The sequence below is a fragment of the Leptonotus elevatus genome, chromosome 13 (genome assembly GCF_054856555.1).
Source record: "Leptonotus elevatus isolate MCC_2025b chromosome 13, RoL_Lele_1.0, whole genome shotgun sequence".
Lineage (NCBI taxonomy): Eukaryota > Metazoa > Chordata > Actinopteri > Syngnathiformes > Syngnathidae > Leptonotus > Leptonotus elevatus.
Genome location: NC_141251.1, coordinates 13,844,779 through 13,867,829, shown reverse-complemented (window position 1 = coordinate 13,867,829; position 23,051 = coordinate 13,844,779). Strand labels below are relative to the sequence as shown.

At 39.8% G+C, this 23,051-nt stretch overlaps 1 protein-coding gene across 1 annotated transcript in view; it reads right to left on the bottom strand.

The window, feature by feature from the left end:
• macrod2 (mono-ADP ribosylhydrolase 2) overlaps positions 1-23,051 on the bottom strand; it is a 144,566-nt gene that overhangs the window by 32,778 nt on the left and 88,737 nt on the right. The window contains exon 4 of the mRNA XM_086093500.1: positions 14,753-14,782. Coding sequence (XP_085949626.1) covers positions 14,753-14,782 — 30 coding nt within the window. The remainder of the gene's footprint in view (positions 1-14,752; positions 14,783-23,051) is intronic.

Genomic DNA, 23,051 nt, shown 5'->3' with positions numbered 1-23,051 from the left:
TGTTTTTTTTTTTTTCAAAAACGGGTGCAGGAAAGCCTTGGGCAGCTGTGCTGAAAGTATCAGGCAGATATGATTAGTCAAAGACTCGTTTTGGCCCCTAGAGGGCAGCGATGACTCTCTTTGCACAAGGTTGGATGGGCCGCCCACCGTGGGCGTCAGTAGAAGACGTGAGGCGGAGCTAGAGTGTTGAGGAGACATGGCTGAATAAGCCCACAATGGCTGCCCAAGCAACCGGTTGCAAGCAGCTCACGCTTGAGCATTTTTTTCAAAGACGGAAAGCATCAATCAATACTAAAAAGCGCATTGATGTCAACGATGATGATGACTCCGAGCTCTACGCCAAAGTTGGAAGCTTTGGCGCGACTGTTACTATCACGTAGTAAGCCTCACCGGCTAAGCGCGGCTAGCGCGGCTAGCGCTGCTAAGGCCGGAAAACGCGCACAATAGCCGGCCGGGTACTTCTGCACAAGCGGACATTCGATCGGGCGATGGAGAGTTGGCATCGACCAATGCAGATTGATGATGATGATGATGATGACTCCGAGTTTGACGCCAAAGTTGGAAGCCTGGACGTGTTTACGATCACGTAGTAAGCCTCACCGGCTAAGCGCGGCTAGCGCGGCTAGCGCTGCTAAGGCCGGAAAACGCGCACAATAGCCGGCCGGGTACTTCTGCACAAGCGGACATTCGATCGGACGATGGAGAGTAGTCGAAAAGCATCGACCAATGCACATTGATGATGATGATGATGGTCACTCCCGAGGTTGACGCCGGAGTTGGAAGCATTGACGCGGCCGTTATTCTCTCGTCATAAAGCCTCACCGGCTAGCGCTGCTAACGCCGGAAAACGCGGAGCTGCACAAGCGGACATTCGATCGGACAATGAAGAGTACCCCGAGTCCAATGCATATTCATCGGAGGAGCGGGTACAGTCTGATCACGGAGAAGACACTGTTTCTGGACTACGATGCCACCATGAATGGAGTGGATAAAATGGATCAGAACATCTCCTACCACCCGGTATAGCAACTGAAGGACACGGGGAAGCGAGACGTAACGAAACCGTAGCATGATCCTGATATTAGACTTGATGACACACTGCAGTATATATTTGCTATTCCCCGGAAAAAAACGGCCTGCAAGAAAGTGGCGCACGCGAAGAGGCAATCTGTTGTGCAAATGCTGTTGCGTCTCTTTGCACGCAGGAGAGTGTTACAAAAAGAAAAACTGTCGTTGAAACATCCACATATTTGTAAATAGCACCACAGTTGCACACATTTGTAAATAGTTTGCCAAATTGTTGTCAAATTGTTACACTGTTGAATGTAAATAAACGTATTTTGCTATCAAAAAACACTTTTTCATTCTTGGTGGTAGTGTTTTATAGAAGTAAAGCACTATTTAGGTGTTTGTGGCATCATTCATGGACAAAAAGAAGTGTAAAATTCACTAGAATGCATGAAATAATATCGTTTCACTAAAAGCTTGATTTCTCCATATTTTGGTCCAAAACAGGCGAAATTGGGTCAAACTAACCATTTTCTATTGTTGATTACTAAAGAACGGAATAAGGTAGAAACAAACTTTTTTTTTTCTGATGAAAGATGAAAGTCCAATCTTTCATTTGGTAGTACGTGTGTTTCCATAGTCCAAACAGAACATTTTCTGTGGACCTTGAAAGATCAGTCAAAATGCTTAAATCGGCTGGCACTGGCGGCATCCCTTTTCTGAAAACGTCTGGCAGTCAAAGAGTTAAATAAACAATGATGAACATGTAATACCACCCAAATAAAATAATGAATACAAATTTTACAAATAATGTATTATTATTTTTTAAGTGAGAGGGCAAAAGTACCGAAAATTTGTACCGTTGAGTATGGGTATCGATTCTCAGGTACAGAGTATTGGAACAGTACCGGTTCAAATTTGAAAGGTACCCATCTCCAATGTGAGCGTTGGTGACAGGAACCTTTCTTTTTTCTTCAAATTTCAGAGCAATTGATATTTAGAATATGAAGCAACTTTGTTCATTGTAGGTTACAACTAGTTTTTTTTTTTTTATCACATTTATTATTGCTAAATTGTGTTATCGTGACTCCTTTACACTAGGTTGAATTTAAAATAAAGCATGAACAACAATTTGATTTAAATCTTTAATGCCTCTTAACATCATATTGCTTTTTAATATCATTTAAGGCTTTAATTTGAGCAAAATCCATTTAATAACTTTTAATGATCTTGAAGGGAAACAAGTAAATGTACTTTATCAAAACTGTAGAAATGCAATTATTTTGTGGAAGCTCTTAATCGAGCTACTGTCATAGTATACTTTGCGTTTGTTCAGCCATTGTCAATGTGAGGCAGCCTGTAGTCTGTAGGATTTATTCTGATTTTGGTTTGCTACGTTTCCTCCAAAATATTGTTTTGACAAATTTGTGTGAACACTCAGAAAAAGCCTTCACAAAGCTGAATGCCAAAGAAAGGAATATGTGAAGGACCATGGATGGCACTTGATAACACGTTGCATCCTATCGCAGCAATTTCTAGATACTTACGTTATGTAATACCAAGTTGTAATACAAAACTACAACATGGGGGAAAATAAATCAGTGTAATTTTCACTCACTACAAAAAATGTTATCAGTTACTGTCAGCCTACAGACATATTGGATAACATGGTGTGTATGTTGATGACCTGCAACTCGCTCTTGCAGATGAAAATGTGAAGACATAACACAAACAGTTTAGCTTCCACGCCACCCAACTGTGACAGACATCTGTTCTCGGCTCGTTTTGTCTCTTTATCCCTTCCCCATTTTCCACACCCACATTCCTTTTTCCTGACATTCACCTCGAGTCTTCAGTGCTCCTTTACGTGGGTTCCTGTGACTCTCCTTAGAGATCTGTCTAACCGAGCACACACTGCAGGAGCACTGTGCAGGTGATAATGAAGTGCCTGGGAAGAGGGGATAAGGTGAAGTAGTGGGTACCATCCCAAAGGTACAAACGCTCATCTCCCCCACAGGAAGGACGCAGGAAGCGTATTTTACCTCAGTCCAACTTGCTGGCTCGGTGTCAGTCTCAGCAAGTATACCAGAATTGCTGCTAGGTCTTCTTAGGAAGCAGTGAGGGGCTTCACACAGTGACTTGTCCACCTCCTGAGGGATGCTTGGCGTTTCATCAGCTCGATGCCCGCCTGTTTATTTTGCACGGCCATGCTGAGAGGAGCAGACACTGGGAAAGTGAAGATCTTCACCAAGGGAACTGACCAATACAGTGAAGGATAAATACAGGGAGAGGTTAAGACAGGGAGGATAGAGGAGGAAGAAAATGCTATTCCCTGTGGTCTGGCAAAAAGATGACAGCTTTCCTCTGGAGCATGCTCTGCTCTCCCTCGGCTGAAACCTCACTTGTAGGCAAGCGGCCTGTCAGACAGACCTAACTCGATTGCCCCATGAGGACTCCGAAGCAGTGAGTTACATGTCGGCAAAAAGCCACCACAGTAGGTCAGTTTCAGCAAGATTTGTCAAATAAGGACCATGATTAAGTGACCAAAAAGCCTGACTATTGGATTTATATTCATTTGAACATAATTTTAACCTCATATAATTGATAAACAATCCATTATGGTGTAAGTATCGGGACCCAGGGAGCAATCGACCACAACAGTTTTTGCGTGTACACTTTATGCCTCTGGGATGTACAGTATAGCTGCAATATGCCAAACCACAGGACTATAATGTGTCAATTTAATGAGAGTACCATACAAGCCTTTCAGACTGGTTTAATTTCCATGAACGGCAACCAGTATAGATGAAATACATAACTAATAGGTAACATGTATCATGTAAACTGAGTGTATTGTACCTCTGTGTACATGCAGCACAAACGCTAAGTACAATATCTATGGTAGGACATATCTGTTTTGTTTTTTTATTGTTTTGGTTGAACATAGAAAGCTAAAAGTGGGAAATGATTTATATTTGTGCAATGACGTTGTCCGTGCGTCGCACATACAAACAGGGAATTCCAATCGAGCACAATGACCAAGTATACATCTGTCTGCCACGCCTGTAAACGGGTTATCTCGAATCTTTCAGAAACCAAAATTCTGACCTTAACTCGAATATTGACTGCATGTAAACATAGTCACTGAATAGCAAAACTGAGAATCTGATTTTTCCCATAATTGAACTGCCAAGAAAGCTTGGCTGGGCTGGAAGCATGCAAATACTCACGGTTAGTCAGAAATCGAGGCAAGCTTGGCAGCTACTTACGCCACACAAGCTAGCTAGCAGAGAGCTTTGTCTGGCTACTAGTGGGTCAAAACATGTTGTGGAGTTGCCCTTGGGTCAGTAATAACCTACTCTATGGTGGCGAATAAGCTAGTATTGTCAGAGAGGGATGACAAGGAAAGAAGGAGAAGCAATGTTATTTGCTAAGCTAACCTGAGATACATGTGTAATTATGAATCGCTGAAATGCTTTGGTCATCAAGTACACAGAAGTCTAGCTCCAACCACATTAAAGCGGAGAGTAACAAATACAACCGCAAAACACCGGTGAATTGAAGTGTTTTATTCACTAAGTTACACAGCTAAACAGGACGAAAACCAGAAACCGGACATGATGCTAACTGGAAGTGATGTAAAAAAAAAAAAAAAGAAAAGAAAAAAAAGTTATTTCAAGCCTTGACAAAATCCCACAGAAAAAAAAGTCACTGGGTGCTAAATCAGGACCCCTGGCTGGCCACTTATACGAACCATGATAAACCGCCCCAGGAAAGTGGGCATTCAGCCATTCACCAATGACAACAGGAAAATGCGGAGGGGGATCCATCTTGCATGGAAACCAAATCTTTAACATTGCCCCAAGCAATAGAACTGGTTCATCTTCCACAATCCTGCCCAAAGTCATCAAACACCACAGCAAATTTACAAATATATTTATAGACTTTAGAGAAGAATTTTAAAGAGGTTATATTGAAACCACCCTGTAGGTATATGTAACAAATACATATAAATGTCAAGACAAACCATATCAAGGGTTTCAAACTATGACGTCAGCTATTTCTGAATGAATAGTTGACCGTGTGGCCAAGTTCTCAGAGCGTCATGTGACGTCCTTGTGTTAGTTTTGCACTGGTTGGTAGACGAAGACGATGTAGGGTAGAGCCCTGCTAAGAACTGTCCCCATCTGTCAGATCTCATCACTCTCATCCGTCATGGCTGGAGGCAGTGAGACCCAAACTGACCACTGAGTCAACTGACAAGGCAACTCAGCATCCAGATATCCCGGAATAAGACTCATACAGCTGAAGCCCAGTAACACACTTGCACATTCAGATGGACGCTGACAGGCCTCATGCAAGCAAATGTGTGGACAATCAAGTTTGCACTCACACACACACAACCATTTGAAGACATAGACAAAAAGACAATTACAGATAATACACACAGACACATGCGTGCAAAACAAAATGGCCAAAGAGACTGCAGAATCAGCCCACAAAACAGGCCACAATGAATCTGACACAGGACACAAATGTGCTCTGACACTGGGGCTGGTAATGCTTTGAGTTGTCTAAAATCTCAACAACTGACCCAGAAATTGTGATACACTGAAGGGTCTGGGGTCCAGGGGGGGTCGAGTGCAATGCAATGTGGATAAGAGGTAAATGGATATTTTCTTGCCTAGTTCACAAACCCTGGGGCGGTATATACTGAACACTCAATGTGCAATGACAGAATAAGGTGGACACTAAAATTGCAGTCTTTTGCAATGCAGAGTCATAACAATAAATAACCAATTAAAATATACAACGATACTGTGTAGGATTGCACAATATCAATCTCCCATGTCCCCTGATTGAAGTCAAAGGCCATCCTTGTTTCCTTTCGGAGATGGAAACAGAAGAAGAGAGAGGCTGCAGAGGTCAAACACAAAGGAAAATAAGCAGCTGCAAAACATTTATTGTGGAGACCCGAAGGGAGAGTGGGAAACAGAGTGCAATATCACACATTTATTTTCAACTAAATGTTTCAGAAAAGTCAGATAATGGTCTGCTCTGTTCTTGTGCCCTTCCTTGCAGTTAAATGGCAGCACAAAAGCACTGAAAGCTTGAGCCTTTAACGCTTCGAACAACTTTAAAATCATAATTGCTACATTATTTTTCAGCGAACAATGTTTCATTGGATGAATTAAATGCACCCTTAACAACCCTTGCTAATCTTAAAGAAACGTTGCCTTCTGTGGTAAACACATGCTCTTCATCTAAAATAGTGATTACCGGTACTTCACAGCACTTTAAAGTAGTTAGTCTAGTTTCGGTAAATGTTGGACTATGATGTTTTTTTCCCCAGAAAAGCGCACGATTTAAATCAATTCAAAAGTCAATGGCTGATGTAATAACAAATGGCGAGTGGAGATTTTTGGTCCGAGCTCTATTATCTATAATCTTCTTCTTTTTTTTTTCTCTCTCAAATTCGACACCCGACAGAGGTTCCGTCCAAAATAAAATGTCATCCCAAAATGAGAAATCCCTCCTAATTACGTGTCGTGTACAAGCTCCACCTCATAATATGGAGACAAGAACGTAGCCCACGTCATATCTGCGGGTTTATATAAGCTTATATACATGTTACAAAATGATCACTATGAGTGGAGAATCATCGATTCAAAAAACTGTGCCTTTGTGTGGAGTTGAAAAATTGCACAAATCTGGTCACTACAGCAACACAGAAGGCTCTACGTGGTTTAAAATGCTGATATATGTGCCATTCAAGTTTGTTCCTTTCCCTTCACTTGCAGTACAATGCCAGAGATCAAGCACTGCCATCAACCAGCTTAAGACATGACTGCCGCAGGCGCCGGCCAACAGCTTGATTTATACATGGGGACAGAGATGAATGATTCATAGGCTACGAGAGAGATACCAAGACACGTGGCAGATGTGTCCTTCTGTCGTTTGCAGATACACACCTTCTCATAAATCCAGTGGAAGGGTCTCTGAAGCTTAGCTTTCCGCAACTGGCCTTTTTTTCTTGTTACTGGCACACATAATTGCATGCTCTAACCTTTCCCTTTTGTTCAGTCTGGTTTTAATTTAGTGTTATTTGACTTTCTTCTTACCTTCCTGTTATCATGTAACAATTCTAAATTTGGAAACCACTTTTTTTTTTGACTAAAATGAATGGTTCCGTCATTCCACATCAATTAGTCCATCCATCATTGCAGATTGTTGCGGGGGGAGGGCAGTCCACAAATTGGAATACAGTTCAGTCCAGATAATGACTGTTAACTAAATTTAATGATAGATTCAACAGAAGTCATATTTACATTTTATTATTATATACACATACTGATATTTTGAGTTGTCAGTGTGACACTTGGCTCATAAAAATCCATAAACACAACCCTACATGTTAAAGCTTATAAAAAATTCAAAATGTGGTGCATTTGCTGCATACAGTATGTATTAACATTTCCTGAACACCAGGATTAATCTAACCACAGGACCTCAGCACAGATATAAGGTGCATCTTGATCAGGGTGTAACTAAGTGCTTACTAAATATGAGGAGATAAGTTCGTCCCTCGGGCAATGCGCTGACGGAGGAATCTTTGCATTTCATTTATCATGTTACATTATTTAGGCTACTCCTTGGGGAAAACATACTGTTTGTTATAAGTTATGCTAATGGTTGTTACTGCCATCTGCAAACTGAGGACCATCAGTCCAGCACGTGTGCAATCGATGTGAGATGAGAATGATGTCATCTTTGAGTGATTAATCATTGAGGGAGGTCCTGAGCTCCCAGAAAGCTGATGTGGCTGCAACGAGGGCAGCAGGCCAGCCAGGCCAAGTAGTCACACAACACCATCTCCAATCTCACAACCCCCACCCCACCCTTCCTTTACAAAGAACACCATGCCCCAGTCTCTGCCAATCTCCACAATAAACAGGCCTCTGGCAGCACCAGAAAGCGGATAATGGTTCACCTGGAGGTGACGTGAAAAGAAAACAGAACTCTTTACATAACAAATGGAGACAGAGATATAGACAACAAAGCAAATACGGATCTTGTATAAAGGATTATCCAAACATGTCCAAAACTGGAAATATTTTCTTTCTTTCTTTTTTTTTAAAGCACAAAGGCTCACACAGTTGCAGGATAATAAAGTCCTGAAGCTACTATTTAGATTTGCTGAAAATGCAAAACTTCCATCAAGTGGGGAAATTTTACCACGAGTTCAGAACCCAAAAGGACACTGTTGGATGTTATTCTTCCATCTATACTTACGTTTTTCTCCTAAAGAATATCGGACACAGTAATCCTCCGTTGTTTTTGTAAATGTTGGCGGTTCTTGCACACACTCATGCGAGGACTGGTACAACAGCACATCATTGTGTCATGAAAGATGCCTGCGTACGCATACACGGCCGGTCACCGATCTACTATCTTTTAAGTCTGACCTGCCCATCCATTTTATTTTATAACCAACAACATAAACCTAACGTTCCAATCTTGTTTTATTGTAAAACACTGAACAATACCAACGGCTTGTTTAAACTAGGGCCCGACCGATTAATCGGCCGTCGATTATAATTGGCCGATTATAGCCCTTCAACACCGGCCAAAACAATTGGCCAATTAGGCCAAATGGCCAATTCGTTTTCCCTTAAAATGTTATCATTGCAGAAAACCAATGTTTCAGACGCTGTGATAGTACCCTGAATGCGGCATTTTGCTTGCGTAGCATTAGCAACTAGCAAGTGTGTAGCGCATATTATTCTGGTTATTCTGTTGTCTCCAAGCGTCCTTTAAGCTGTTTAATGACACCCCAGTTGGAGTTAAGTGTAAAACTAAACACACGACAATAAGAATTACATCAACTGTACGTTTGAATCCAAAACATGCTTTGTTTTTAATACATCGCTAGCCTAGCGCTAATGCTTAAAGTGAAAGGAGAATCCTATTCAAAGGAATTGGGTAATGGGAGGAACAATTTTAAGCATCAAACATATATTTTTAAATAATCAGCAGATTCATCGGTAATCAGTATTTTTTTTCTGCCAAAAATCGGTATCTGCCTCAAAAAATGCATATCGGTCGGGCCCTAGTTTAAACTGCACATGAAGTAGTTCTGTCAAATAAAAACAAAAAGCCTACTAATCATTTCACAGCAGAAGACGATAGTGGCTGACTTTTTCAGACTTCTCCGGAGGGAGATGAGATTGGTGGAAAAGTTCGGTTTCATCACCCATCACCAATCCTTCAAAATTAAAGAAATTGGCGCTGATCACAATCCCAGCCGATTGATACATGCAACCCTAATACATACCTACTGTATATGCACATTAAGTGGTGCACCAGTGCGCATGAGCCCTGGAAATTGAACACTATGCTCCAGTTCAAAGTCTGTCTGACGATAGGTCAGGCCAAATTCAATTCAAAGTTAAGTCAGTCGCCACGATTGCATTCAAGGGATAACTTCAAAAGAAAAACTTGATAAATCATTGCTATCCATGCACAATATTACTTGTTTTGCTTTTATTTTAAAGTTAACCCTCGCAGCGCATTGCTTAGAAGCCTGTCAACAACCGTTGTGGTGGCTAGCTTGACTAATTAGCCGCGAGTTGGCAAAACGTGTGCAGGAGAGCTGCTGTTTCCGACTGTTAGGGGCTTTGACGATCCAAAATACGTCCTTATGTGGGCCGTGTTGCAAAAAAAGAGTGGACAGCAGTCAGCTGCCCTGGAGAAGAGAAAAGATAAGCTATCTGATCACAGGCATACTGCCAGTTTATAACCAACACGTTTTAGTCCATTGCAAACTGTCTTAAAATGGAGGCTGTGAAATATGCCACATCTATTCATGAATAGGGGTGCAGCTATTAACCGGTTTTACGATTAACCGTGGTTTTTAAACATCAGGATTATATACCCGCAGCCGTTCAACAACACCAGTTATTTCCGCTCGCAACAGTCTGTCAGTTAAATTCACGTGTCGCGCAAAATGCGGCATAGTTCATAGCTTTTCTGTTTCCACACGGCCCATTTAGCGGACGCACAACACAGGGCTCAGCCTTACTGGATAGGCCACAGGCAGAGACGTTTGAAGCCGCGGGGCCGCCATCTTGGGACCCCCAAGAAACGTATCTCGGCATACGCATTTGGCTACAAAATGCCTACATGTGTAGCGGCAAAAAATCACCAGTTTAAAGGCTGTGGACAAATATTTCACCTGTAAGTGTGATTGAAATGGAAAGAAATTGAAAGATCAGAGAAAAATATATATTTTTTTAAGATGAAAGAAAAAGAGGGTATACCGTCCACTTGTTTTAATTTCATATTTAACAAATGATGATGCCATCTATTTGCACTACTGTGTTCTCTGTTTTTGTTTATTTATAGGCTATGTAAGTATTTTTTTTGATACATATTTATATATGATGTGTGATGATGTGTATTGTTGCTGGTAACGCTGTGATTTTCTCCACTGCGGGATAAATAAAGGTGCATCTTGTCGTATACATAGCATCAATACATACCTAATATGTTGTTTCACTGTTAAGTGTATTATTTCTGGTTCATATGGCAGCTGCGTTATATTTTATTATGAAGTTATTTATTTTCACTTTGTTTAAATAAACCTAAAGTTAAATCCCATTTGAGCCCTAGTCATGAATGGCTTAACACAAGGCTGTTGTTGGAATTGTGATGTAGCACAAGAAGGGGACAACAGGACAGCCACCGTAGCCAGATACAACCTTAATCCCGCAATGTGTTTGCAGACTCACACCAATGGATAGAACTGGGGGCATGCTGCAGCACTACAGTCGGTGTTACGCGAGCGATGGCAAAGGCTGGTTAATTCAGTGAGCATTGGAGCCCAATGACTAAATTAGCCAGAATTAGGCCTTACTAAACAAGCATGGATGTGCCCCACTGCTCGGCTGGAGTCAAGAATAGAGGCCCAACGCGAGGAAAACTATTTGTTTGGGTGGTCTAGTCAAAGCCTATTGCTAAATGGGCAACAATTGTGGTTAGAATGCTAATGAGGCATCCACCCTTTACTGAATAGAGACATCAAAAGGCAGGGGAAGCTCCTACTCGGTGGTTACACCGTGCTCCATGCTATCATCACAAGGCTGTGAATATGCAGTCATGTTTCCTTTGATAAATTGGAGTGGTGGTGAGATAGACAGCAGGATGTTTACATTCTTTTTGGGACGGTGCCAGCATCCAGCCACGTGGTGACACACATTACAAGATCATCTTAGTACCATGCGTAATTATCCTCTATTCGCCAAGGCCTCATTTAGTGTGCTATTATCAGAGATCATTGTTATTTCCCTCCATGTATGTTCAAAATCCCAGCGAGACCAATATGTCTAATGCAGATAACTGTGCTATTTTGGTTAACTCCATTGTTTACATGAAAGTGAAAACATAGCGCCCAGTGAGAATTCCCATTAGTGATTTTATAGGATTAAACAGAGCACAGAAGCATAACAGTGTTCGTTGTATCTTGTTATTTTTGTCTATATAATATATTGCTCCCAGTACAAACAATGTTTTCAGGGACAAAAAAAATAATAATTATGTTTAATTCAGACCACGATGGCATATGTCAACCAAAATAATGTGTCACCTATGTTTTTGGTTATGACTGAATACTGACAAATATCTAAAACTGAGTGGACAGTCAACTAAATTTCTTCACATGAAATGGAGTTTGCTTTGTCGCTTTTGGCAGTGGCAGTAGAAGGCCAGCCTCCCAATCTGTGGGAACAAAATAAGGTTCTGGTGCAGAAGACCAAACATGATGAATCATCCTGTTGTGAACCTGACCCTCTGCAGAGTCCTGAGAAGACAGCTGGGAGATAAGGAAGGTATGAGAGCACGTCCCCTCTTCACATCGATCCTTTGCACCACCAGGGGAGAAGGTATTCACATGCCAAACCACAGATAAAGCTATGGGGAGGGCTAGGGTGAGAAGGGTTTGCAGCTTCAGCAGCCACCTCAGAGTGATAAAGACAAGAGCAAAAAAGCCTTCTGGGCTTTCCATGAGGCGAGGTAGGGGGGGGGTTATTTGGTTAATCATTGTCATCACTCTTTTTAATGTAGGAAAACCGTCCTTGATTGTAACCATCAATTTTGTTTTCTTTCAGCAAAAAAAGATGTACAGGACTGAAAACATTATGTTTTCCTTCACTTTATTGACCATGATTTTGTTTAAACCAGAAAAGCATCAAATGATTGGACAAGTGTTTTATAACAATAAAGAGGCACTCAAAGCAATTAGAATTAATAAGTTGTGAATGTGTCTTGCAGTCACTGCTGAAGAGTATGCACTCTAACTGTCAAAAAGCCGTGCATGTTTATACAACAAAGACCGTGTCGAAATTATTAGATTTGTTTTTGTGTTTCATAGTTGTGCATACAGTACAGCACTGGATTGTGATTTAATTTGTTATGTTTTCGTAAATGAATACATTTAACTCTTTGAGCACCGTTGACTTGTAATTACGTCAATGGGAACCAACTATGTTTTTTAGTTGTCGTTTGTTTGGTTGGTTTCTTTTTTAATGGAAATGCATGGAGAAAAAAATGAGGCTGCTTTGGTTTGATCATTTTGCTAGAATTTTTTTTTTTAAAAACACACACAAACTATGGCCAGAAGTTGGCAGTATAGTATTTATTTTGGACGAAATCACCGCAAATCAAAACAATGCAGACACTTGAGAAAATGGTGGATCTTAGTAAATGCAACGTTTCAAGCAAATAGCGATTGATAAGTGTTTGTCACATTGAATCTACTACAAAGAGAGGTAAGATTAACAAGACTATTTACATTTAAAAATAGAATCGATGTACTGTATATGTGTCATGCATGCGCACACAAGACTAAATAATTGTACTATGCTCAATAGTGTGTAAATAGTAGGTAAAGTTTGTCCAATGTAACATTTTTACACTGGTGATTGTTTTTTTTGTAATCAAAAACACATTTCCATTGCTTTTGGCAATTTATAGAAGAAAAGGACTGTTCAGATGTTTGAGGCATCACCTCAAGAAATAAATGTTAGCATAAAAGTCACTGTGGCCATCAAATATAGATTTTGAAACAAATCCATGCTGTACTGCTAATTGCTAAAAATAAATAAATAATGAGATTTAAAACTTTTTTTCTGTAATGAAAGAGCCTAATCTTTCATTTGGTAGTTTCTTGTGTTTCGCCTGAAAAGCCAAGTTAGAATGGTCCAAATTGGCTGGCACTCAACTTTTTATTACTATTTTTGTATTTTTTTAAGTGTACCTCTCTCACTTGTAAATATGGCGGAAAAGTGATTTTTTTCCCCCCGTTTCGGACCTGTTGAAATGGTGCAATCCTTGCGTATTTAACAGTAAAGAACTTGGATCAAAAACCATATCTGCACGTTCTCAGACTCTAAACGTTCAAGTAACTAATAGCATATAATACTGATTTTGTTTTTATTGGGATTGTTTTGTTTGTTTTTGTGTGCATCAAATGAACACCGAGGAATGTAAAACACGAACATGAATCTTTAGAAGTGCATGTCACACTTATGGAGATGCATCGTGACCCCTGATATCAATCACAGAACTTCTTTGCTAAGAGTCCTCACTGTCATTGATAGTAGTAGGAAGTAGGAAGGTGCTCTGCTAAAAAGCCACACCTGTAAAAAAAAAATGCAGTCTTAACCACAAGACATGAGAGCCACTCCAGGTAGTGTGATTAGATGGCAATGAGATTTCAATCAGCGCAGCGTGCACTCAAACGGACACAGTGCAGATCGACAGGTGGCTGTCCCTTCCTCCTTGATGATGCATTTTTATTGTAGGAATCTCAAGCCCATGAATAAACACCAACACAGAAGTGTCTAGAAAATACTAATTGTGGCATTGTTGTGCATGTTATAGGCATAACATTTGGATAGATACATATTTTTGGTCTTTTGTAATATCCCACACTTTCGTCTTCAGACAACAAAAAAAAAAAGATTCAACATCTAACGAGGAGCTTTCATCACACTGCGGGGGTAAATGATTATTTCAATCATGTCACTGACAAAGTCAAATTTCAAAAAAAGAACGTTGAGGTTTGGGCTCCAGCATTCCAGCTCCTTCCCCATTATTCTAACACCACGGTTGGCTGCTTGAGATTTCCTTCACCGCTTTGATGATAATGTGCTTCGGCAGGCCAGTAAAGTAATGACCATCTCTCAGTGTTGCACAGTGCAAGGTTGCGCTGCACTTCACGCTCATGTTTTCAGCATTGCATTCACTCACATTCATCACGGACACTTGATGAACATACTCTTAAGTTAAATTTGCCATGGATCCATTGAAATATTTTGAGGGCTATAAAAAATTATTGATCTTGATTATGATCTTGAAAAGGAGCAGCAAACAATAGGCAGTAGTTGACTTTACACTGATCTGATCCGCTGGATCGGGATTGGACAATATTTAGCATTTTTTGCAAAATCGGTGCTCGGCTGAAACTTAATTGATGGATCAGTTCCACAAAATAAGACATTACGTTACATTTATTGTTTCTCAGCATTTTGGGAAGATCCCCCCATATATTGCTCCATCTACTGATCGAATCTGTGATCAATTATCTTTTCTTTTTTTCCCCAAACTCGATCACTGATCGTGATCGACCGAAAAATCCTGATCGTGTGAAGCCTAGGTAGTAAATAGTATTAAGACATTTACTTACCACCCCCTCCTCCAAGTAGACTTGAATTTGCTGTAAAGAGAGGAATCAAATGTCAAAAATCTCAACATAAAACACATACTGGTCCATTTGAACATGTCAAGAAAAAGCAGAAATATATATTCATTCATCAAAAGCTTTTGCTAGGGCTTTTTTTTTTAAATAATGAAATAAAATATTTAATAAATGACAGTTGCATTTTTCATCCACGAAATTATTCCTCATAAAATAAAATAAAAATGTGTGGTTCTATCACAAAGTATACAAATTTGCAGATGTATTCCTAAGGGCAAGGCTACATTAAAACATTAGTCCAGTTCAAGCAATTAAAAGGGCCCTGTGGTGCGAGAGAACGTTGTGTTCATGTCAGTAAAACACAGACATCAGGAATTTGTTGGTTGTTATGGAAACATGTCACAGAAACGGACAGGTTCCAGGAAGATGAAAACGTCGGACAAACCAGACGCATTGCTTGTAAAATGTTTCAGCACAATTTCAATAGATGCACTCTATATTTAGCAACAGGTTGTAAGGCTAAGTGAAGTCCATTTTTACATGAATTTGTTGGTTCACATGCAGTCCAAAAAAATGCTTATTTAAGTGGCGAGCACATCATATGACAATTAACCTATTTAAGATTTTCCTCTGTCAGAGAGATCCGTTCCACATGAAAAGGAGAAAGATTAGACGGAGGGGGTGTTAAGAATACATCAGTTAATTTGGGTGTTGCAGAAAGTAGGAAGTTCGTGTTGGAAGTATAGTTCAGACAACGGGCACCCGAACAATCATACTGCAAAAATATTCCTCTAATGATCTTCTGTTCCAGATATATCATTAGCAGTCAAAAGTAGTCCATTTAACGGTTATTATTTCTCACAAAAAAAAAAAGAAGTTTAAATTAAAGTGCATGAGCATCAGATCATGAACATGTGATGTCAGGAACCACAGACATTTTATTTTTTTGTATGATGGGCAGCAGGGGACTTGTGGCGCTTCCACAACTTTCCGTGGCACCATCATGGCTTTGCATTGTTGTCAGTGAGCAGCACGTGTGGGTGGGAACAGGGACAAAAGAAAGCTCTCCCGCTGCAGAATGTGCTTCATCAAAGGCCTTTTGTTATTTTTTTGGTGTGTGCACATACAGTAGGCGCATAACATAACAGACAACAAACGCCAACAATGATATACTGACAGTCTGCTGTCATGTTTACAATGGCGCTTCTGTTTTTCTGTGGAGCAAGATGTTCAACTAAACCTTTTTTTATGTCTAGACGTCAACTCGCCGCCCAAAAATGATAATGCAAAGTATGTTTTCATGTTGAAAGCTACTTTGAGGTGCATGAATTGAGGTGTAAAAGATAAATGCCTGGTAATGTACTTTGGTTAAATGTCTTATTCCATGACGTCCTTTTTTTTAAATTAAAAACAATTATTTTATGTCTTTTTATCAGATTGAGTGTACGTCACAACAGCGGCAAATTCAAATTAGTTCATTTTGAAGGCTTTTTGCCTTTCAAAGGCTATTGCACGCCAAGGAAAAGCCGAATAGATGTCAAACTAAACCATGTAACACTCATTTTGACCATATGTTACACATTAAACAGTAGGGATGTAACGATAATGGCAATATTGTGATATTGCAATATTAAAACTGCCACAATATTGTCGTCATCATGTCACGATATTAAAAGCAGCACATCTTTAAAAAAAGTCAGGTTGATTTCCATTTGTGCAATTCTAGCAGCTTAATTTTCATAAAGATGTTTTGGCCCTCTATGTTTAAAATCCACCCTAATTGTCAGATGAAGGGGATAGTAATATGCATGTGAATAGAGTCAATATGTGGAGGAACTCAATGTGTGCGTACATTAGCGAGTAAATGCCTCAATATTAAGTGTTATTAGAGATTGTAGGTGGTTTATATGCATTAATTGTACAAAAGCACTATATTGTGTTTTTTTTTGTTTTTTTTAGTATGAGCTCATTTCTTTTGCAATATTGTGACTTTTTTCTCTTTTCTTTTTTTAATATCGCCAACCACCGCCAACCGACACTATCGTAATAATGATCGTATTGTGAGCTTCATATCATGATAATATCGTGTTGTGATGTTGGGATATTGTTACATCCCTATTAAACAGTGAGGTAAAAACTGGATTTTTATTGTTGTACGTTACCACTCGATGATGAAAAACACAATGGGAGTCAAAGTTTCAGTGTTCACTTAAAAGAAAGCTGATATCAAGGTAGTTTTCTGAAAGTCTATCATTGTCTTTTCACCTGGGGAGTCTTCTTATTCCTGATGTATTAAAACACTGGGGTTTAATTACTTGACATTATGGAAATGCATACCAGAGGGGGGCCGCTTCATTTACTCCACACCTAATCAGAGAATGAAGATGTGCTTTTCTAATCAGTCTGACAAATCTTGAAAGTGTGTAAGAGCGATAGTTGTGAGACTACAATATCTATCCACGTGACTTGATCTTGCAGTGTAAAGAGTGTTTGGCAACCACCTCATCATTTTTTATTTTTTGGGGTAGAATAAATATGAAAGCAGAAAGGTGGGGAGGTAAAAGTGCCACAGCATGCAGTTTAATTTCCTGTCTCCCCCATCGACTCGCTTTTAATAGTCTGAATGTCATGAAACACATTCCGGTTGTTTATCTGACAGCACGCTGTACTGTATCTGCAAACAATATATGTAGCCAGAGACACACTTGGAAAAGAACATTCTTAAATACCAACAAGGGCACTATGCAAGCAGATGAGATGGCTGAATGGAAAGGAACCAAGTTTTAAAGACAAGATTGCTCAGGATGGGCAGATGCATCCAATTACAATGCACTTCAGAAGAGTTAAACCAAACAAAGCATGGCTTTCATCCAATTGCTTGCTTCCCCGAAATTATGAATGACAGATTTATTTTCTGTAACTATCAGGTTTTTTTTTTGTTTTTCACCGAGATTTCCAATTCCATCATTCAAACTATGTTTTGTGCTCGTCTTGCTCTCCCTAGTGTTGATGGTGAAATGTAAACCAGTGCTACCCAAGGCCTTCTTTTAAATTTGGCAGTCTCCACCACTACACGCAATTTAGCACTTATTTGGAATCTTGGTAAAAGACTGCAAAACCTTAGCAGATCAGATACAACCCTCCCCCCCAAAAAATGTGTGCACAACCCGGTAAGAGTGAATTCGCATTGTTGGCACCCATTTTATTAAAGTTTTGGGCAATAAAGGTTTTGTGCCTTATTCACTAAAACCTACCTCAGAGGTGTTTAAAGTATTCTGAGTGAAAACCATATCACAAATCAATATTTGGAAATATAAAACCCATAACATATATTTTATGGAGAATCTATTCATTATAAATAGCTCTCGTTGCCATTTCTAAATGCCCTGGGCACAGTTTGTCTATCTTGTAGTGGATCGCCACATTTATGCATTTGGTGAAATAGTAAGACTAGTAGTAATAGTCTTAATAGTACTTTCATTTAAAAAATATTTACCCTTTTGTGGTCTACATGTTGATTATTTTGTTAAATGTAAAATGATGGCTGCATTGCTCCAGGGTTACCTACTGTACATACACAGAAGTCAGACAAGTGTACACCAGTAGTGGTACACTACCAATGACTCAGTACAAGTCAACAGTGGTGACGTGTGCATTTGTTAGCAGAAGCACAAAAAAAGCAAATGATTGTATACATATGTTAGGAAAACAGTGAATAGTAATGCTAGCAGTGCACGGTGTACAGGATTGTTCATCCAAATAAACAAAAAAAAAACCTATCGCAGAGGTATTTTCCTCAATACAAACCACTTCTAAAATGATTTGTTAACATAGTGTCATTCAATTTCAGCCCAAAGAATTTCAAGAGTCAATACTTCTCCAAGGACAGAGGAGACCACCTATACAACTCTAGAATAACCGAGAGCAATTGACATTTCACCAAACGTTTTTGCAAGATTTGAACTTTAAATGTTCGAAAAAAAGAAAAATACAGTATGTCTCATTTATGTGTGGAGGGTTAGAATGAGCCAATTAAAAAAAGCAGAGGGTTGAAAAAGTGTAGTGTATGACGTGTATCAGGAGGTGAATTGTCCCAGTGGCAACCACAACGCAGGTCATAAATCTCAAATGGATTGGCTCCCTGGGATGCCTGGAGACGGCAGGTCATTAGGAACTCCTGATCCACGACATTGGGCTAGCTTATCCTACAAATGCCTTCAGTGTCAATGTGGGAACACCACCACACCTTTTTGAAGTCCTAATCCCCACAAACCCCGCAGCCAATGGAAACACTGACTGCTGCGCATTTCCATAGTGAGGAAAATATTGATTACAGAGCCAGAAGGTATGACAGCCCCAGCTTATGAATCGTGGCACCACATCAAGATTCTCCACCTCCCCCTTCCACCACCATCTTTTTGCCTCAGTGTGTGTTTATTTGTAAAGCATCCATGTAATGCATTGCATTGCAGTGTGCAAGCACAGAGGCATGGTTCTGAGTTGCCTGCTTGGCGTTACTGCCACAGCTCTTGATCATGCAGCTAAACGGGACGTAATGGTGCATAACCACAAAACCTCAAAGTAGTAAACAGATCTACTGTCTGCCCTCTGATCTTGGCCACCTTAGCTGAGCCCTGAAACTACCCTCAATCAAATACACCCGCCACGTGTTGACATCTTTATCAGCCTTTCACATGGATTTCCACATCACTTTGGTGGAGAATATTGCACTTTAAAGAGATGGAAAGTTAAAGAATGCAATGAAAATGTCATTGTTCAGTCTGCCTTTTATTTTTTTAGCAAATGGATATGTGGCTAGCTACAAGGTGGGTCAGAAAAGTCCAAGGACTCGTGTCACAAACAATATTTTTCAACGCCTAACTATGAGTGTCCCCTTTCATTTTGAGCAAGACAATCAAACAAGAATGTCAACAAAGAGGTCATGTGGTGTTCAGTGCGGGAGTGCAGGCAAGAGTTGTGGCAGGACAACCCGTGGCTTCTTCACCATGACAACGTCACTGCTCAGAGCTGGGCAAAACCGTCATTATATTGGCCCGCCATTGACGGATGCACAGCATTTGGCGAGTGCTTTATGACACCTAGCACCAGGGACTGAGCACCGACTGAAGCAGGTTTACGTCCGTGGATCCAGGTCAGGACGGACTGTCCTGCTCAGTCCGTGTAACGATGATTTTGCCCAGATTTGCTGCTCTTGGTGTTCTGAGTATCTGACAGTTCCTAGCCAGGAAGCGGAAGTGCTGGAGCAACCTACACACCACACAGGCTAGACGTATTATTTTTTTCCTCTGTGGTCACTAAGGGGATCCATTTTGAAGACTTAAATGGCCGATACAATAAAGCTGTGGCGGATCCAAGAAAAAGTGTGGCACAGAAGGCTTGAAATGTGTGTTAGACTCCAGTGGGATTACTTTAAAGAGGAACATTTATATTTTGAATTTTAAATCTCTTTTTGTGACACCAATCCTGGAGTTCTTCTGACACCTTGTATGTAATGTTGCTGTCCAATTTACAGAATGTCTTCAAATGCATTGAAGACAAGCACACATACAAGAAGGCATTCATTCATGGGCAAATTTACACAATAACACATTATCAAAATGTATTTTCATTTCCTAAAGATTGATACAAAGATGATAATGTTGTCTAAGATAATCTCCATAAAACCAAGCAGTCTAATATCCATGTGGCGTGAGCCCACTTCTAAGTGCCTTTTAACACAGAAGGGGAATCGCCTTGAGTTTGTTTTGACACTTATTAGAGTTACACAATGAACTGTAAAAATAAGTACGGACACCGAGACAAAAATGCCTTGATTAATCACTCAAAGACTAGACCGACAGTTGAGACAGTCATTAGATGTTCCTCTTGTTGTGTTTTGATGTCCAAAATGTCAGCCCAAGAAATCAAGTGTTCAAGGAGTTAGTCAAGTGAAGTACTTTTGGCAAACTTTATTTTTGTGTGGAATACACAGATACACACTTTTTTCCACTTCAACAACCATCCTAACAAGCACCGCTACCAGGCCTATGCACACACGCCATCACATTCACAATACCCGCATTAATGTGCATGCACGGAAGCACAAAGCAGCACCACAGGAAATATTCGACGATTTGATTTCTAGAGCAGCCCATCTTATGCCTGTGTTGAATTGTCATTTCAAACCCTCAAATGATGGGATATTGCGTCAGTACAATTTCAAATAGAGATGAAACTTGAAAATCCAAAAGTTGTGGAATGACGGAAAAGATGCAGCAGTGGTTTTTCTTATTTGTGGCGCATTAAAAATGTATGCTACACTACACATGCTGCCTTGCCTGATTATGGAGGTTTTTGTTCTTTACAGCTTCAAGTAGTCCCAGAGAAGCACGACAGAGTCAGACAAACTTGGGGGTGGCCCTATTCTAGCAATGCGCGCTGTGACACAGACAAACACGAGTCGGGCTCACGGAGACTTACATGAAAATGATGCAACAGTGGCATAAGTGTGCAAAACACCATCAGGACATTATCTCAATATTTCATGTAATACGTACCTCAAGTCACGTACAATGCTCAAATGATAATAGTGTGTACAAAAGTGCCACATTCATGCGGTTGACAAATTAGAGGGGGCATGAATATTTTATAGCAACAAACTGTGCCTGGCTGCCGTATATGCACACATTTATTTTGTTGTGTTTAAACAGCAGAAATGTGCTAGCAGATAAATTTGTAATCACTAATACTGCAAATTCTCAATCAATTGTTCTCATTATTGAAATTGTCATGTTAAAATAATTAGGTGCAGTCGTAAAAATAAATCGATTTGCTTTGTTTATAAACTGTTATATTTCATTATCAAGAATAAGTATTTGGCAGAGGAGTCTAATTGTGAACAGTGGGCCTGTGAAGCAATTTCAAATGATGTTTTGATTAAGGGCTAAATAATAAACTTGACTTTAAATTTTAAATGACAATTTGCTACAATCACAAAGCTGTGAAATCTGTTTAGGAATATGTCTTATTCGGATTGTTTTCTTATTCGGAAGCCTCATCACTAATATCAGACATGTGGGTTGAAAAGAAACACTGCTAATACCACAGACTTCTTTTGTCACTTGCTGCACTGATGTTGTTCAGCAGCAACAGGCATACAGCAGGACTGTGATGATGTGTGAATGTATCAAAGTGACAACAGTGTAGTGTCACAGTGATTAATTCCCTTCCTCTGCAGACTTGTCACCTTCATAACAAACCAACAATATAGCAGATGCCAAAAAGCAGCCCACGTCTATTGTTATAATTACCTGACCTTCAAATCCACATTAATGAGCCCATGATGATCCCATTCTCTTTCATCATTTGGCTTCCAAGCCCTCCTTTTATCTAACAAGGTCACCTTTCACAACACCGCGTCTCCCAGAAATACACATCCCCCTCATAAATATACATATACCTGCAACCACCCCACCCAACCCACAATTCTTTAGGAGGTGCAAAGAAAGTGAAGATGCAGGAAGACACTTCAACAAGGGAATCCATTAATTTAGACCCTACCTTAAAATAACTTTTTAGTCACACAATGGGGACATTTTCAAAACAAAAATATGCATTTAAATGAAAAACAGATTAACTGTAAACATTTAAGTATGGATGGGTGAACCGATAACAGGCATCAGCAGTATCGGGCTGATACCTAGCCTTATTTCAAGGCATCGGTACTCGCGACAGCAGACAATACCGGTACTGGCCTCCCTCTTGTGAACAGAAACTACAAATTAGAAAGAAGAAAAATGTAAAATTGCCATTAATTTTATACAATTTTAAGGAAAAATACAATAATGGGACATATAGGTCTCTAAAATGATCTGTCTTTTTTTTTTTTAAGTATCAAAGTACCGGTGGTATCGGCACTTGGTATCAGTATCAGTAACCACTTGAAAGGTATCAGTCTGAAAAAGTGATATTGAACATTCATACATTTAAGCAAAGTACAAATCAAGCAATATGTCCTTCCTCCCCCAAAAGGGAAAATGATAGATTGAATGAAACAACAACCACCCACACTGACCAATGGCCCGAGACAACGTGCTCACAGAGGAATATTGTCAGAAACTCAATGAAGAATTTAGTACCACTTTATCACCACAATTAGAATAATGTTAATTTAAACACTATATTTTGCCATCATGTCCATTTCAGAGCATCCATTATTCAATCAAAGCAGATACTTCAGCCACATTTATGTTCAATGCCGTATAATGTAATTGCATGGTTTAATATC